This window comes from Coenobita brevimanus, chromosome 67 (assembly GCF_032717465.1).
Source record: "Coenobita brevimanus isolate Jiangsu-jjx chromosome 67, ASM3271746v2, whole genome shotgun sequence".
In the NCBI taxonomy this organism is placed as follows: Eukaryota; Metazoa; Arthropoda; class Malacostraca; order Decapoda; family Coenobitidae; genus Coenobita; species Coenobita brevimanus.
This window is the reverse complement of record NC_137020.1, coordinates 19,246,809-19,265,057: the sequence shown is the minus strand read 5'-3', so window position 1 is coordinate 19,265,057 and position 18,249 is coordinate 19,246,809. Positions and strand designations below refer to the sequence as shown.

Below are 18,249 nucleotides of genomic sequence, written 5' to 3'. Positions count from 1 at the left end.
AACTTGCCGACCATAATCGTGTGCTATAATTAATGGCGACCTCGAATGTACGTCGTAGCACTGACTGCTAGGCAGAGAGAGTAATTGTAACATGATAAAATTTTGTCTCATTGACACTTTTGATGCTCCACCTCAATTAGTTTTGCAGGTTCAGCAATGGGGGTAGCAGTTTTGCTGTGCGGGCCAGCTGATCGTCTGCCGCACGCTGCCGCCTCTTCTCTGCCTTCGTCGTCGCCATATTATTATTTGCTGTGTCATTTTACACGTAGGTACAGTTACACTACAACTGTCACACCTACACTGTATATTACATACACCACGCTACACAACAATTAGTTGTCAGTGTAAATGTAGCGAATTTTCGCTCAGTTTGACCTGAGTACAGGATTTTCACCGTCGTCACGGGGTTTTTCCCTCAAGCTTGCTTCTATTAACGTAAATACGAGGTTTTTTCGCTCACTGGCGACTGCGACTTTCTCCTGTAGCAGGATAGCACACACACCACAGTGTGAATCTTGTGCGAATGACTTAGGATGTGTTCATATATATATATATATCCACAAATTTTTTCCCATAAGGAAAAAATTTAACTTTGTAAGGGCGTAATGTCACGAATCAATTCGCGACATTTCCCTTTTGTGAGAAGACACGAACTATTAGTGGAAAACTCACTGCGTATCGCTCAGCTAACCGTTTCTCCCTCCATTTCGGGGTACACTTTTCAAAACATTCGTCACTGTTTTCAAAAATGACCGATTTAATGCACTTCACTAAGTGCTGTACTGAGCGATACTATTGTTTTTTTATTGTTCGCCTCTGCTTGCCTCTGACCGTTAGAAAATGTGGCCGAGTGCTCCGCTTTTCTTTCCCGCGACTTGGTCAGTCTAGTATTTGCTGTGACGGAGAAAGGTTCTGTGCTCAGAAGTGGAGAGGTTAGCTAGCACCCCAAGCTCCATTAGTACAGTTAATCCCAGTACTCCCCCCCCCCTCGGGTGATACATAGCATTCATCGACTGGTATTTCTTTTGTGTATTTTGTAGTTTTAAGAGCTTAGTTAAGGTGTTTTTTCCTAGGCGTAAGTATTTAGCTTTTGTGAGAGTGAGTGAGTGCGTCTCATTTAATTGATTTGAATTGTAACGTTAAATTTATTTTTTTGTGATTAATAAATTTAACAGTTCTATTCCTTGAGCTTAATGTAAAGTAAAATCTTGTTTCATTTCTCCATAATTAAGCTTATTTTCCATATAGCTCCTAGCTTGCATAAACGTTTGCTTCCATAACTGGTACTTAGACCAGTCTTGTTGTATTAACTTAAAATCCGTTGTGCCAGGAGTTAATGCATCAGCAAGAACCTGATGTTATTATTATTAGTATTAGTTATTTATTGTCAGGGGTGATGTAACTTTCTCCAGAGGCTAACAGTACAGTAATTCAGCAATTGTGAGTAATTAGTCTCTGCTGTGTACTGTTGAGAAAGTCTTTAAATTCTCGTTCTTAGAGAATCGTTGCTTGATGTAGCAAGACAATCATTGTCTCTGCTCTTCAGTATTATTGAATATCATTATCAATTTAAATAACATTTAACCATTTATTCCAAAAATACGGTGATATTATAAAAACCCCGTGACACATGCTATTAATGTTAGTTCTATATACTTATTTACATTTGGAACAACAGAATTCAGAGCAGGATTTCATTCAGTACACGGGATGCCAAATACAGTATGTGTGTATGTGTGCGTGTGGGATTGGGACAATATGTGTGATGGGGGGTGGGGGGAGTATAGTGAGTATGAAATGTGTGTCATAATGGTAATATGGGTGTGTGCATACGTGGCTAAGGACGTCCAAGACTGATATGTAGTCTTTGCCTTTAATACTTGATGACACACACCTCAGTATTTATTTAGGTTCTGTTTATAAGTTTGTAGCATGTAACATTATTATATTGTTATGATCATATTTTAGGAGTGAAACCTGAAACACCATACAAAGACAAACATTGAAATATTTTTAAAAATGCATTATGTGTGTCCAAATGCATGAATAACAATATTTCAGGAAGAAATATTACCGTATTATAACATCTGTTTCAATACGTTGTAGGTGCAGCGTTTCTTAAACTTAGATTATCGGATTTCCTTTGATCAGTATGTTACGTTATACTGTAGCTTTAAGTAATATGTTATGTATTGTATTAAAAGTGATGTCATGGTGGACGTTCACTTAAAACTACATCGAACAGGCAGCAAATGCAGTTGTTTTACCGGTATTTGTTATTGATCACACATTGACCAACTTATTCCTGAGTAATTTTTTATAATCTTTATCGTGATCGGAAAACAGCACCTTAGGCATGCCAACAGGTGTCAAGATGTCTAGGGAGTTGGCAGTATGTCTAGGAAGTTGTGATTGTGCCAATCAAGAAAGCATCATAATTTAACGGAAAAAAACTAAAAAACTTATTGAAACAGGGAAGTTGCGTTAAGAAATGCACATAAACGTCATTAATTCCTGTATAACTGCCCCGTAATAAAAATAATGTCAGTGAGCAAAATATATAAGATAGTGTCGTACCAGTTATATTGTCAGGCAAGTTATAGTAAGTTATTAAAGATACTGTTAGATTGTTATACTGCATGGAATAATATCCATTATAATCAAAGGATAATAATAAAAAAAAAAATAAGTTATATATGGAACTCATTCATTAGCAGGAAGTAACCCATCCTCCTTCTCGTTCACCTCCCGAAGTCTGTTTGCATAGAGGCTACATGGTTCCGTGTGAGCTGTTTCTGGCTTCTGAACTGTTCCCACTAGGCATGGATGTAGGCCAGTAGTTCATCTGTGGTATCCGTTCACTCCCAGGCTCCCAGCAATTAACCATACTCTCCCATACATTTTCGATGGGGTTCATGTCTGCTTCGTTACTGAGCCAGTCGAGCAGCTGCAAGGCCTCTCGACCTCTAAGCAATTCCGAGACTCTTCTTGCCTTGTGGGTGGGGCAACGGTCCCGAATAAAAATTATAGGGCAGGGAGGAAACGGATAGTTCCTCTCTTGGACTGAGAGGAGGAAAAAATCCTGCAAAATTTCAATGTATTTTTGAGCAGTGAAACTCCCTTCTGTCCTGGTGACGTCACCGATACCGTGGATGCACACCCACCCCCAGACATTGACGGTGACGTTGGCCTCCTCGTAGATGTTCCTACGGTCGTAACTGCACATGAATAGAATATTTATACAACGCTCATATAGTTTCATTTCTAATATCTTTGACGCTTCGGGAAAAGCCACCGTTTATCATGTTATGGTTCATTATCCACTATTTGTACGGAATATTTTATGGGGATTGTACGGCTTAATAAACAGTGGTGCAAGTATTGGTAATATGCGTTCATCTAGACGTATTATTACTATGAATATCAAGTGATCCCTAAATGTTTTTTTTTTTTATTATTACAATTATTTAGTGATACAGTATAAAAATATGTTTGTTATATATATCGTCAGTAAATTTATACATATGCATTAGAGTACTGTCGCCTCCAGAAATCTTTTCTCTATCATTAAATTTTATAAATACAAAATACCTGGTAACAGTCATATGGAGAAGTGTCAGGCATACGATCAACACATATCTATAATCTGGCCTTTATCTACCTACTGTTCTGCCACACTCTCCAATTTTTCCTCAACATGTCTGTTTACCATAATTCTTACAATTCACTGCCATATATATATATATATATATATATATATATATATATGTATGTATAGATAGATAGATAGATAGATTCCACAACCTGTCTGTTTACCATAATTCTTACAAAATTCACTACCATATATATATATATATATATATATATATATATATATATATATATATATATATATATATATATATATGTATATATATATATATATATATATATATATATATATATATATATATTCTGTGTGTTTGTGTGTGTGTGTGTGTATAGGTTCTCACTTTTACCTGATAACCATATACCCACATAACATTATTAATAAAGAAACTTCATATTGGCTGGGTTATATTCAGTAAATCCACGTGGGCTATCGTGTCATTTACTCATATCTGTTTCAAGTGGCCGAACATTAAAATAAATAAAACAAAGATTCTGGGTGTGGTCATTATGGAGGGTCATGCAGTAATCATATATTATTATCAGTGATCGTTTTCAAACTACTATGCGACATAGGGAATTGGTTTTACACTTGACCACTCTCAATTTATAAGGAATTACATTAGCCAGTAAAGGACAGCTGGATTTATAACCACACCAAAAAATACATGAGCTTCTCAAACTACTAAACACTGAACTTGGTGCCTTTTCGAAGTAGTTTACGTGAAAGTCCACTGTGTGAGCCTTCATGACATAGTTATTACAATATATAACGGATATATTGCACAAATCTATGCTATAGTATAACTTAATAAACTGATCACTGGGAATCCGGTAAGCTGCCATTAAAAACAGATGCTCCTGCAGTGTAATTTTGTATTGAACATTAAAATAAAATTATTGTCTCGTGGAAGAAATAGTTATTCATGTAATATGGATTCCATATTACTGTATTATAATATTTCAGTGTTTGTCTTCATATGGTGTTTCAGGCTTCACCCCTGAAATGTAACCATAATAATATAATTATGTAACATGCTACAAACTTATAAATAGAACCTAAATAAATTCTAAGGTGTGTGTCATCAAGTGTTAAAGGCAAAGACTACATATCAATCTTGGACGTCCTTAGCCACGTATGCACACACCCATATTACCATTATGACACACATTTCATACTCACTATACTCCCCCCACCCCCCATCACACATATTGTCCCATTCCCACACGCACACACACACACATACTGTATTTGGCATTCCGTGTACTGAATGAAATCCTGCTCTGAATTCTGTTGTTCCAAATGTAAATAAGTATATAGAACTAACATTAATAGCATGTTCATTAACAATGCACACTGTCAGGCTGGCATTACCGAAACGAAGGACCAAGACTGTGACTGGTGCGTGAGAGCTGGAAAGCTCCCACAATATGCCTCATAACTGTATTTTGAGAGTTCCATATAGGCTGTTTGTATTTTTCATAAGAAATGGCTGTTCATCATTATGTTAACTTTAATTATTGACATAGCTGGAGGAACAAGAACCTCTGCAGTGACACTACAACTCACCGCCGTAGGGATGAGGATTGGAGGTGTCAGCGGCCACCTCCCCTCTAACTGGTATCCGTTAATGAACACGTGATTGCCTTTAGCATTAACGAAAATATCACTGTGGGTATGGCTACCCCATGACTATTACTGGAACATTAACTATGCAAATAAGTGTTGATTACTAGGTTAACGTAATCCGTAATGTGAGGTGGTTATGTATTGCACTTGCATTTTGACACAGTATTAAATTTTAAGTAAATATACTAAATGCAACATCATTACTCATTAGCACAAACTGATTGTGTGTGTGTGTGTGTGTGTGTGTGTGTCTGTGTCTGTGTCTGTGTGTGTGTGTGTGTGTGTGTGTGTGTGTGTGTGTGTGTGTGTGTGTGTTTGTTTGTTTGTACTGATAGCCAGCTGAGGAGTTTTAGGGAGAGAAAGAGTCAAGGCGGTGGAACAGGCTGCATATAACGAAGGAGGGGGTATCCTATTGTGTATTGAGGTCTATATAAAGACAATAAAAATAAATAGGTTTATTATTATTTAGGATACAGGATATAACTGACACCTTAATAATCATACTGTAATGACAAAGAATATATTATAACTGTTGGCCGATCACTCCTGTACTTCCCCCATCCCCCTACATCGTGCCATTCCTTGGTGAACATGCCCCGTGTTTCTGAACCACAACTCAACCTGTATCGTGGTTCATGTTACAAGGCAAGAGAATTATTTTCTATAACTCAGACTATAATTAGTATAGTGCACATCCCCTTATCCCAGTCACATAATATTTATTAGCCTATATCATAGCATAATACAATGGCCACATAATATAATTCGGAGGATGAAGCTTAGCCATTCGAAAAATTGTCGGGTACACACACACACACACACACACACACACACACACACACACACACACTGGCACGCGCTGTTGCCACGTTAGCCAAATCCCGCAACCAGGTGGTCCAGTCGGAAATCTTGCCGAGTGTACCTCTGTCTATGTCCCGTTCTCTATTGCTAAGCCATAACTAATCTATTTGTGCCAATATAACTTTGTGACTGGGAAGAGAATAATTTCTGACAGGAAGGAAATAATTTCTGACGGAGATTAGATGAACAAAGTGAAGAGGTGGGGACAAAAAATTATAGGAGATAAGAAATTACCAAACACTGAAGAAGGAGCTGTTTCTTTGGGGCAGGAACAGTGGAAACTGAAATTCAGTGACTCAGACTCTGAATTTTGTGAGTGGATAGAGACATTGGACAAAAGCATTCAAATTTTAAGTGATAGGAGTGAGGGATATCTTGGGATTGAAGGTAGCCAGGACACTTTTAGGGAACTAGATAGTGAGGACTTGAACACTTTACACTTGCGTTCTGGTCGTACTTATCGAACAGTTCCTGAACGTTCAATTACGTCCGAAATGGCCACTGGTCTCACTGTGGAAGGCACACACAGTGCAGAAGAGAGTGTGGATGTTCAACAGGCTGCAACAGCACCCTTGGTCACTCAAGATGCAAGAGGTCCACTAATCTCTGATATTAATGCAACCACTCACATACCCACTTACACCTCAGGCATGTTCAGTACACCATTAACTTTTGGACAGCAAGGGCAGTATAATTTATTTTCTAGTGTTCCTTTTGCTAATCCATGGGGCATGAATACTAACACTATTGACATGCAAACTCAGGTGCATCCTCCTCCCTTATGGCATGCACCCAGTATGGCAACAACTAATCTGATTACTGCTAGTGTACCTCAGACTTTACCTTCTGTAGCACCAGTTAGGCAGTCTCAAGGACCCTTTGTCGCACAGTCACCTTCAAATTCAGACTGAATAAAAGTGCTACCTTACAACATTACCGACCATACAGTTTACTGGGGAAGTTAAATATGACATCCATAGGTTTCTGAGAGATTGTGAGGCCCAAATACATAGGTTGAAACTTGTTAGTGATGGGGAGAAGATTTGGCATGTAAAAGCACATATTAAGCCAAATTCCCCAGCTGAAATGCTTGAGGCCTCTCTATTCCAAACTGGCCCTACTGCTCATGAATATGAGAAGTTTAAGGAAGCCCTAATAAACACTTTTGAAAGAGACTGCTATGTGTCAGACACTTGGGTGTTTAGGTTTGTAAATAGGGCGCAGCAATATCCTAATTGTACTGAAGGCCAGGTTCTAGCAAAAGCGGGCAGATGTTATGCAGAAACTAACAAAGCTTTGCAAACTTCAGGCTGGGGAGACACGCTTTAGGAATTGACTTACAAGAGGATAGCTCGACTATTAGAATACCTTCAATATTTGCTCTGTTTGAACACTGCTAGGCGGTTTAGGGTACTTAGGCAGACGAAAAGACCTCCTAACATAGCCTTGCATGACATGAACTTCAAGTTAAAGGCAAAGGCAAAAGGCGAGGGCGGTAGTGTCTTAGCCGTGCACACAGAGAAAAACCCTAATGGAAGATTCTGTACTGTGTGTAAAAAAAGGCTGGTCATGCAGATAAAAAGTGTTGGCAGGCTAGAAAGACGACACATCAGGCAGCCAAGACCAACCTGACCATCATGCCTGGACCTACTGTAGTACTGAAAAGCAGGTGGGCAACAAACAACCAAGTGAAGAGAGAAACCTGTACTGTACACAGGAAAAATCATCTGATAAATTACCAATATGCCAGGAATCGAACCCGGGACTCTCAGGTGAGAGCCAGGCAGCATACCACTATACCACGACCAGGTAAAAGTTAACTCACGTTGTCACAATCTTGTAACCAACATCCCTCCACCCCCACTGTGGGCATCAAGAGGATGAGTTAACCCCTTGGCACTCGGGCAAGTAGATGCTTTTAATCTATCCCAAGCACTTACGGCAAGTCAGAATGAAGAGAGAAACCTAGACTGTACACAGGAAAAATCTTTTACCTGGTCGTGGTGTAGTGGTATGCTGCCTGGCTCTCACCTGAGAGTCCCGGGTTCGATTCCCGGCATATTGGTAATTTATCAGACAAACAACCAAGTACTAATCCTCCACAACAAAACCAGGCCAAGGCTATAAAGCCAAAGGTACAAAGATGGTGTGTCATATACGGGCAGTGTCCTCATGCTTCAGACTATTGCCGCATTGTTCTTGCCAATAGGGAACAACAGAGTATTAAAGCAAGCTCGGGGGAAGCTCAGGGCCACACGCAAAAGTAACCCAAAGAATCATACAATCCACAGATGTGTGTGGCAGCTATCAACAAGGTGGATCTGCTGTCGATTCCTTGGATTATAGGGAAGGCCAGGTGTTTTTGATAGTGGACACCAGGGCATGTGCAAACATTATTTCTAGTAAAGTGCTGGAAAGACTAAGACATCTGATGCCCCATACCAATTGGACGTTATTAGCACCCGATGTGATTTTGACAGGTGTGATGGGGTAAAATGAAGATTGTAAGCCAGGTACCGTTGAGACTGAGGGCAGGTAAATGATCTCCTGTATTACGTGCTACATTCTATGTAGTGGAGGACTTCCCTCTGCCAACTGATGGGTTATTGGGCCTTGAGTCCATGGAGGAGTTAATGTGGTTATACACCCTCAGAGACATTCCATTTCCTTTAATAGGAAAGAGTTTGTGGGCCTTGTTCCCTCAGCAACCAAAACTGGAGATAGTGGCATCCAACAAGGAGCCATTCAACCAGTTGTAGCCCCGACAAGTGAAGCGTCAAGGGAACCACCAGACAAACACGAAACGGAGGGTATGGGCTGGAAGCAGGTCAGGGCTAGAGTGAGTGGGAATCACCACTTACCCAGTCGGACTGTCTACAATATTCCTGTCGGAGTACCTGATGTGTTGGTGGGAACTGATGTGGCATGCGTAACAGACACCATAAAACATAAAGTATTGTCACTGGAATCCACCTTGAGCAGTGTCGGACCAGACCAGAAGATGCCCCTCTTCATCGCAAATATGAGTGGTGGTGCAGTTAAGCTCAGAGATGGTTTTGTAGGTGATTTGATATGCTATGGTGCCCCCGTAAGGGAAGTCGATGATGTACTGGTGATCTCTCCAGCAGTTACATCACAAACAATGACTCATTCGGAGCCTACACATCTTGGGAGAGGAAATTTGCTAGAACAATATGTGAAGGTAACAGATAATGTTGACCATAAAACGCGATGGCTAGCACTTCTTAAGGTCTTCTCCAATGTAGCGGCACTTCCAGGAGAAGTGCTGGGTAGGATGGATAGGGTGAAGCATCATATTGGTTTGTGCCCTGGTACAAATCCGATGTATGTGCCTGCATACTGTCAACCACAGCCAACGGAAAACAGTGGAAGAGGAAGTTGAGAAGATACATCATGATGATGTCACTCAGCCTTCTTCCTCACCTTGGAATGCACCACTCTTTCTGGTGCCTAAAAAGGACAGTGGTATGAGATATGGGTGACGGGGTTACTACTATCAGTTTGGAAGAATGGTGTAATTGTTAAAATTCCGAAGAAGGGAGACCTGAGTGAATGTGGTAATTGGAGGGGAATCTCTTTGTCACCGATAGCTTTGAAAGTTTTCAGTAGAGTGTTGTTAAATAGGTTGAAGCCAGTGGTTGAGGGTATTCTGAGGGATAAACAGGCTGGTTTTAGAAAGGGACGTGGTTGCAATGATCATATCTTTATAGTTAGGCATTTGATGCAGCAAGTTAATGAAATGAGAGTACCGTTAAGTCTTTGTTTTGTTGATTTTGAAAAGGCTTTTGATAGTGTTTCGAGAGAGACTATGGGGAAGATCATGAGACATTATGGAATACCAGAGGAGTTTGTGAGGGTCATTATGAACATGCATGGGGACACATTTTGTAAAGTGATGGTTGATGGTTGTCTGAGTGATTCGTTTGAAGTCAAGTCCGGAGTAATTCAAGGTGGTGTTCTATCGCCTTTATTATTTATATTGGTCATTGATTACATTATGAAACGTGCTGGAACAGAAACCGGTGCAGGTATACTTTGGGAGAGAACAGGAAACTTTTGGATTTAGATTATGCAGATGATATAGTTTTGATTTGTGATGGGCCAGAAGAGATGCAGAGAGTGTTGGACTGTTTGGTGAGTGAAGGTCGCAAGGTGGGTTTGGTTATTAATTGTGGAAAAACTGAAATAATCAATATGAATATGGAAAATGCGCAGGAATGTGTAATTGGAGGTATGGTTGTAAAGCAAGTTGATAGGTTTAAATATTTAGGTACTTATTTAGCCAAGGATGGTTCTTTGAACTTTGAATTCGAGGAAAGGTTAAAGAAGGCTAATCAGGCAATGGGAATGCTTAAAAATATTTGGAATAATAACAATTTTTCTGTTCATACAAAAATCAAACTTTATAAGGTAATGGTTAGGAGTATCTTAATTTATGGACACGAGTCTTGGTACAGCACAGTGACTATGGAAAATAAATTCTTGGTGTTTGAAAATAAAGCACTTAGAAGAATATTAGGAGTTAAGTGGTGGGAAAGGATACCAAATAGTAGAATTAGAGAAATAACGGGAGTGCAGCCGATCGATGAATATGTTAGATTCTCACGATGGAAGTGGCTAGGACATGTGTATAGGAGACAGGGAATAGTACGAGGTACACCAGGGTGGGTGGCACTTGGTATGAGAGGTAGAGGAAGGCCAAAAGAGACGTGGGTGAGGACAATGAGACGGGAAGCTGGAGATGAGTGTTGGGGAGATCTTGAGGAGTTAGCACAAGATAGGATGTGGTGGTGTGAGTTCATCGAGGTCCTATGCATCCCCGAGGGTGCCACAGGAAATGATTGATTGATTGATTGGTATGAGACCTGTTGTTGATTTTCGGCAAGTGAACAAGGTAATTGTACCGGACTGTTATCCGATTCCGCATCCCAGAGACTTACTACAGTCCCTGGGTAAGGGAAATACCGTTTTCACCTGCCTGGATCTAGATCAGGGTGTTGGCAGGTGAAGCTGACCGAAAAGTCTTGTCCCATCACTGCGTTTAGCACTCACCGTGGGCACTTTGAATTTCTCTGGGTGCCTTTTGGACTGAGTAATGCTCCTTTGACATTTCAGAGGATGATAAATCAGTTGTTGGTGACATGTTACTGCAGGACGTCTTGGCGTATCTAGATGATCCAGTAATTGTCAGCAAGGACATGGACACTCATTTTAGTTAGTTAAAATGAGTGATGGAAGTCTTAAGATCTACAGGCCTGAAAATCAAGCTGTCAAAGTGTGAATTCCTGAAGTCAAGTATTAGGTTTCTGGGGCACTTAATTGATGGTGATGGCATCAAGACTCTTCCGGATAAGGTTACAGCCATGATAAATTTTCCTAAACCGAAGTCCGAGGATGACGTTTGCTCGTTTCCCAGGCTCACTGGCATCTACAGGAGTTTGTTCACAAATATGCTGCTATCGCATCACCATTGACGATGCTACTTAAGAAGGATGATACATGGAAATGGGGATCATCAGAAGAGAAAAGCTTCAACGGCCTCAAGAAAGCCATGACAGAGGCACCTGTGTTAGCGTTTCCTGATTATACTCAACCTTTTTACCTGTGCACGGATGCCTCAGGTTCGGGACTGGAAGCAGTGTTACAGCAAAAGGATGAGGAAGGCAAAATGCACACCATTGCTTATGCCAGTAGGGCACTAAGACCCCCAGAATAGAATTATTCAGTGACACACTTGGAGACATTAGCAGTCATGTGGGCGTTAGGACATTTCTGGGATTTTATCTTCGGCTACTGGATAATTGTTTTAACTGACCATGCACCCATATGCATATTGGTACAACAAGGTAATGGAGTTTGACCCAGAGGTCAGATGTTTACTGAGACGTCAAAATGTTGTTGCCGACATGCTGAGTAGAAACATTGCTGCTGCCATATCTGAGGATATTCCTCTTCCTGAGTATTCCTCGGACATGGTACAAGAGGAACAACGTAAAGATGCGATGTGGTCTCAAGTCATCTATGCCTTGGAGTCTGGCGACGAGTCTTGTCTACCTGAACTTTTGGTACCAGTGACTCACTTCCACCTTCAACAAGGTCTCTTGTATTAGAAACCACCATGGAAGTCCACTGTGTATCAGTTGGTTGGTTGTGCTACTCTACAGCAAGCCATGTTACAGTTGGTTCATGACGTGCCTCAAGCAGGTCATCCTGGATGCGACAGATGCATATGTGAGGCAAGAAAGAAGTACTATTGGCCAACCATGAGGAAGGATGTAGAAGCCCATGTTAGTCAATGTGTCAAGTGCGCGGAATTACAAGGAATGACTGGACCTCCTACTCCCGTCCTGGAGTATCCCCTACTGGAAAAACCTTGGGATACAGTCTCCATTGATATCTTAGCATTGCCAAAGGGTCATCAAGGCTCAAGCTATGTGTTGGTGGCAGTAGACCGTTTTTCGCGATTTACTGTTTTAGCACCTTTACAGACGAAAACTGCAGAGGAGGTGGTGCACACTTTTGTAACCTCAGTGATTAGTCCATACTCTACTATCATAGCGAAAAGTGATGGTGCAAGAGGGCCCGCACCATCACTTTTCGCTATATCAGTACACCCAAGGCATTGCTCAACGATAATGGCAGTGAATTTCGTAACCAAGTGTTACAGGAAATCTGTCGTACGTATGGGGTAAAGCAAGTCTTTGTTATGCTTTACAGTCCCAAGAGCAATGACCTTGTGGACAGGACAAACAGGAAGATATTGGAAGTCTTGAGACCAGCGATCAAGTCTTTGGAGACTAACTGGCAAGGCTTGTTACCACACTTAGTGGTGGCCATCAACTCCTCAGACAATCCGTCAACTGGGAAGTCTCCTCATTACATCCTTTATAGGAAAGAGAAGGTGCTACCCTACGATTTGCTAGCTGGACCTCCCACTTCAGTGTATAATCAAGAGGATTATAACAAAGTCTAGCTCGCAAAGTTCCAGTGCATACATAGTGAAGTACAAAAAAGATTAAAAGCCTCAAGAGTGGAGATGATGGCGAAACAACACAAAGGTAGTCAAGAAACGACGCTGGAGGTAGGTTATGATCCATAACTCTGAGAGAACTTCCAGTCTCAAACCTAAGTTTCGCAGACCATATGCCATTACAAAATGAGTGCGTGGACATACTTATAGAATAAGGGCTGATGCTAATGGAACTCAGGAGATAGTACATGCTGACAGGATCAGACCAGTAAATCAAGAGCTAGGCCTAACTAACCAATTGTCTGATGTGTTGTCTTCTATGTCTTCGTTGCAGTCTATGTCATCATCTGTACCTGTCCCTAACCAAGAGTATCACAGCAAGCTATGATCCCACAGCAAGGGCGATTAAGGGAGTATCTTCTCTTGCAGAATATGTGGCTGTGGCCTGTACTCCTCTCGCGTTGCTTGGGGTGGACTTATGGAACGACAATGGACATGACTGTGTTAATGCCAGGAGTCCTGAAGAGCCCACTAGGAGAAGTCGTCATGGTAGAAGATGCAGTGTGTGTCCACTATCCAATGGAAGACTATGTCCAAGCTCCTGATACTGTCAGAGATGCCTTCGAGGGATTATTTCACATCAAACAGCAACTGTTGGGAATGGAAAAATTATTTTACCTGAACCCACAGGTGATGACCTCAGACAGTGAAGCTTTCATACAAACCTTGCATGGAATAGTCAATCATCAGGCTGAACATATAGATAGGCTCACAGACTTCCTCACTAAATTACATGTCGCTTTACATAATGCAGATTCTGATCTTTCCCAGCATGTCCAAGCATGTACTAAGAGAGGACTTGTGGACCCTCTAGATTTCCTGTCTCAAAAGCTCTTTGGTAAGGTGCTAGACAAGGACATACTGCAATTGGGCAGACGAATGTATGATTTGGCATTGGAGGCTAAGGCAAATAACAGGCTAATCATACACGTGTATGAACAATTAGGTGAGTTCACTAACAAAGCTAACGAGATAACTGAGACTACCAACCATCTCGTAGGAGTTGTGAACAACATCCAAACTAACCTACCAACCCTAACTAACTTAGTGTTAATCGGTGAGTACTTACATGCTCTCGATGAGTCAGTCACTGCTTTGGAGTTGCATGCAGCCAATATGGTAGGCGGCTTAATCAATGCAAGTTTGAATAAGGTTAATGCTTTATTGCTTCCTACTCATGTTCTAATCAGTGCTCTTGACGTAGCTATGGTGAAGCATGGACTTACGCCACTTTTGGGTATGAGTCAACTGGAATATTATTACCCATTGTTAGAGGCCCAGTTGACCCATGATGGCATCCTGATATTGGTACCTATGAGGAATGCTATAGCATACCATGCATGGCGGTTCATTCCTTTCCCTTTTGCTTCTTCTAACAGCACACTTGTTATTCTGAATGAGGAATCAAAGGTGCTAGTTGTGTCGGATGACAAAAGGTATATAGCAGAAACGACTGTGGAAGAGTTTGAGAAGTGTAAGGCTTCCTTTCTTGATCTCCATGTATGTCCTGCTTTCCATTTTGTCTTTATACTGTCAGACATGGATGAGTGTAAGATGGCCTTGTTGGACACCAACACTTCCTCTACTTTGCAACATTGCATTTTCCAACCCATTCAGTTGAAGTCAGTTTTCCATGCTCATGTACATGTGAAATAGTGTTTCTTCTTTCCTAAGATAGAGGACGTAACATTGACGTGTGCCTCACACCAGTTCCTTACGGTAAGGGGTTACTATGTAGCACCCGATTTTTGTGAGTTGCACTGTAAAGAGATAGTAATTCTACCTAACAAGCAACATCTAGCCTTGTCAATAATTTCTTGTCCCAGTTATGACCCTTTCAACCTTCATTCAATGTTTCTCAGTTGAATGTGAACAGGCTGTCTCATGTGTTAAAAAGAGTAGAATTCGTCACCCATCTGAACAAGACTGATTTAAAACCATATGTACTGTCCTATCTCCCTTCATACCTTTCTCCTTCCTATTTTAGTCCTGGCATTGGTCTTCTGCCTTTTGTGGTCTTTTCCAGTGTTTGTGTTTGGGGCTACTATCTGGAAGGCCTTAGAGTGAGAAACCCGCTAAAACTAAGGGTCTGTACTCGCGGATTGCAAGTGGACTTGCCTGAATAGTTAGCTACCCTACTCACTGGTTAGGCTACACAGTAGTTAGGACTACAATGTCGATTGGGACATTGAAAAGGTGTTGCCGAGCAATGTTCTGGTGCCCAACATCATTTCCATATTGGAGTTTTGTCTCTCGCTACTTATACATGTTATATGTGTGTTTATTCATATTTATAGAAACTGTATTGTAGTGTTGAGATAAACATCCAAATACCACTTTAATGAAAGTGTGGTGTGTGAATAGATGAACGCTCCGACGTGCATAGCCAGCATTTTCAGACGTACACAGTGAAGGTTAAAGAAGGCAATAGTAGAATATTAACTGTACCTATGTTTAAGTCTTGGGGAAACATAATTTTATCCATGTTAATGTGTTTAATATAATTAATCCTGCCTTATTGAGATATATAATGTGCATGGTAGGGTTGTAATACATGCCTACTCATGTATATTCTTTCGTTGTCTTTGAGAGAAGTGGCATCTCTAAATAATCTGACCTAACCCATTCACAGGCTGGGTAGAGAGAGGGCAGGCAGCAGAATACTCTCAGCCTTCATACGAGGGAGACGTACTACTCTAATACATTCTCTTGTCACAGTTGTATCTTTCTGTGGCGAATAAAAGGAGAGAAGACACACCTTCTCCAGTTTCTGTTCACCTTACGCTACCTCTGACTACAGGATTACCATCATTACTCCCACCGCCTGCCGTAGCAGAGACAATTGCAGGAAGTGACCAGCTGGCAAAACTTAGTGACTTCCATACCAGCCAGAACATAACATGAATTGGTGACCAGCTGGGGAATTCCTATGCCAGCAGCTACAGGACTTGCCCTGTGACAGTCCCAAGTAGGCCCTTGGAAGCAGAGTCCACCGGACCTGCCTTCACAAGAGGGAGAACTGCCACCAGTGCTCACAATCCTACTATACCCCAGGGGAGCAGTGGCGCAGTAGTATCCACCGGATCTACTGTAGGAGGAGAGTCCACTGGATCTCCTCCTTCTGCCACCCGCCTCCCGGAGCAGGTTTCTCTGACCATCACCTCAATGACCTTTGCCTGTGCTCCCCAGGAAGATGGCGGGCCCTGTGGTAGTATCCACTGGATCTGCCACCGGGTAGAGACCATTGGTCGTCCCCCAGCTGCACTTTCCCCTGATAGCAGGGGGGCAGCAGAGTTAACCAGACCTGCTGCAGAAGACAGAAGACCTGCTGGGACTTCTCTTCCTGTTGTCCCTGGGATGAGTGGTCCCCCAGCAGCATCCACCGGACCTGTCAGCGTGAGAGAGTATCCTCTGGATCTCCCTTGACCACTACCCCAGGAGGGTGCTTGGGGAGTGTCCCCCAGACCTGTCGGGCAGAAGGAGTGTCCTCTGGACCCCTTTCCTCTGCCCCAGTGTGGAGTTTCAGCAGGGACCATCAGGCCCTCCAGGCTGAGGGACAGACCACCAGTCGTTCCTCCTCCACGACCCTGGAGGCCGTCCCTTGCTTAACCCACCCCTCCTGTGGCTGAGCGAGACGTCCCTCCCGCCTCCCCGTCAGAGAGTACCTGGGACGGACCTACCCTCAGGGCAGGCATCCGCAGCCCAGTCCCCGATGCCCCCAGCAGCTGACGGACTCCCCCAGAGCAAGCAGCCGCAGTCAACCCCTGATGGTCTCCTCCTCCCGGAGAGACTGCAGCACCAGGAAGACGAAGGGCACCCTGTGGCCGACCCCAGGCCTGGTCCAACCCAGACCTGTCCCAACCCAGACCTGTCCCCAGGACTCCCACCTCAGCCAAGGGCAGGTGCCGCACCTGTTTGGCCCCACACTCCAAGGGCTACCACACTCCCAGGGCCCCGACCAGGAAAGGGCTGCCCATCACACCGCCCTTCAGGTCAACCCGGACCCCTGACCACATTGTACCAGACTTGTGCCAGGTACGCACCCTGGACGGCCCTCCTCCCACACCGGGCCACCACCTGCGGCTACCTGTGCTGTAACCTTGGGTGCGCCCCTCACGCCCACCGACAACCTGGCCTACGCTGTGAAATACTCCCCCCGATGATTCCCAGTGCTACAGACCCTGTGTGTGAACCCCTCCCCCTCTTATATACTGATGACTTTATATTGATTACTGGGAATGAAAGGGAGGTGGAGGAAAGATTTAGGAAGTGGAGAGATAGAATGGGGCACTTGGGCTTGAGAGTAAATGCGGATAAAACAAAAATGATGAAATCTAGGGCTGGTGGCGGTACTGTCAAAGCAGAGGGAGTGTGGCTATGTGCAGCTTGTCACAGGAGTAAGGGAAATAACAAGAGGTGTAGTGGCATTAGTGGTAGGCCACGAAATAATGATGCTTTCGTGTGTGTTGTTTGTCGACAAGAGCATTTATTGATTGAGATGCATGAAACGATTGATCTTGCTGGAGAATCTCTTTAGTATGTGGAGTTTTGTTATTGGGGGGCCATGTTATGTGCTGGAGGTATGGCTGGAGCCAGCACTGAGTCAAGGGCAAGGAGCAGTTGGAGGAATTTCGGGGAGCTGTTGCCTCTCCTAACAGTGTGGAGGCTCTTCCACCATGCTAAGAGATCCTTCTATGTGGCCTGTGTTAGTGTAATGCTGTAGGGAAGTCAGACCTGGTCAGTAAAGGAATAGGATGTTCGTAGGTCCAAGGGTACAGAAATGAAAAAGATTCTTTTAAATGCAAGAAAGAAGGAACCAAAGACCAGGATGCAGCAAATTGTTCCATCATCATCATATCAATATCATCATTAAGACCTCCTTTCCCACCCAAGGGCAGGGTGTGGAGTAGCAATGTCCAGACAGCCCAAATTTGCCCAATCGAATGGGCCACGGTTCCATTCACTCATCATTCAAGCCCCCGGAATCCTGGCTCTATCAAATACGCCAAAAACATTCAGCTTCACATAAACGTATCCGAATGAGTCAATCCAGACTCTG

General features: G+C 42.7%; 1 protein-coding gene across 1 annotated transcript; it reads left to right on the top strand.

The window, feature by feature from the left end:
- The first annotated feature begins 11,976 nt into the window (after positions 1 to 11,976).
- Positions 11,977 to 13,518, top strand: LOC145405579 (uncharacterized). Its single transcript, XM_080276906.1, has 3 exons — positions 11,977 to 12,135; positions 12,271 to 12,606; positions 13,465 to 13,518. The coding sequence occupies exons 1-3, from the start codon at positions 11,977 to 11,979 to the stop codon at positions 13,516 to 13,518; spliced, it is 549 nt and encodes a 182-aa protein (XP_080133032.1).
- The last annotated feature ends 4,731 nt before the right edge of the window (positions 13,519 to 18,249 follow it).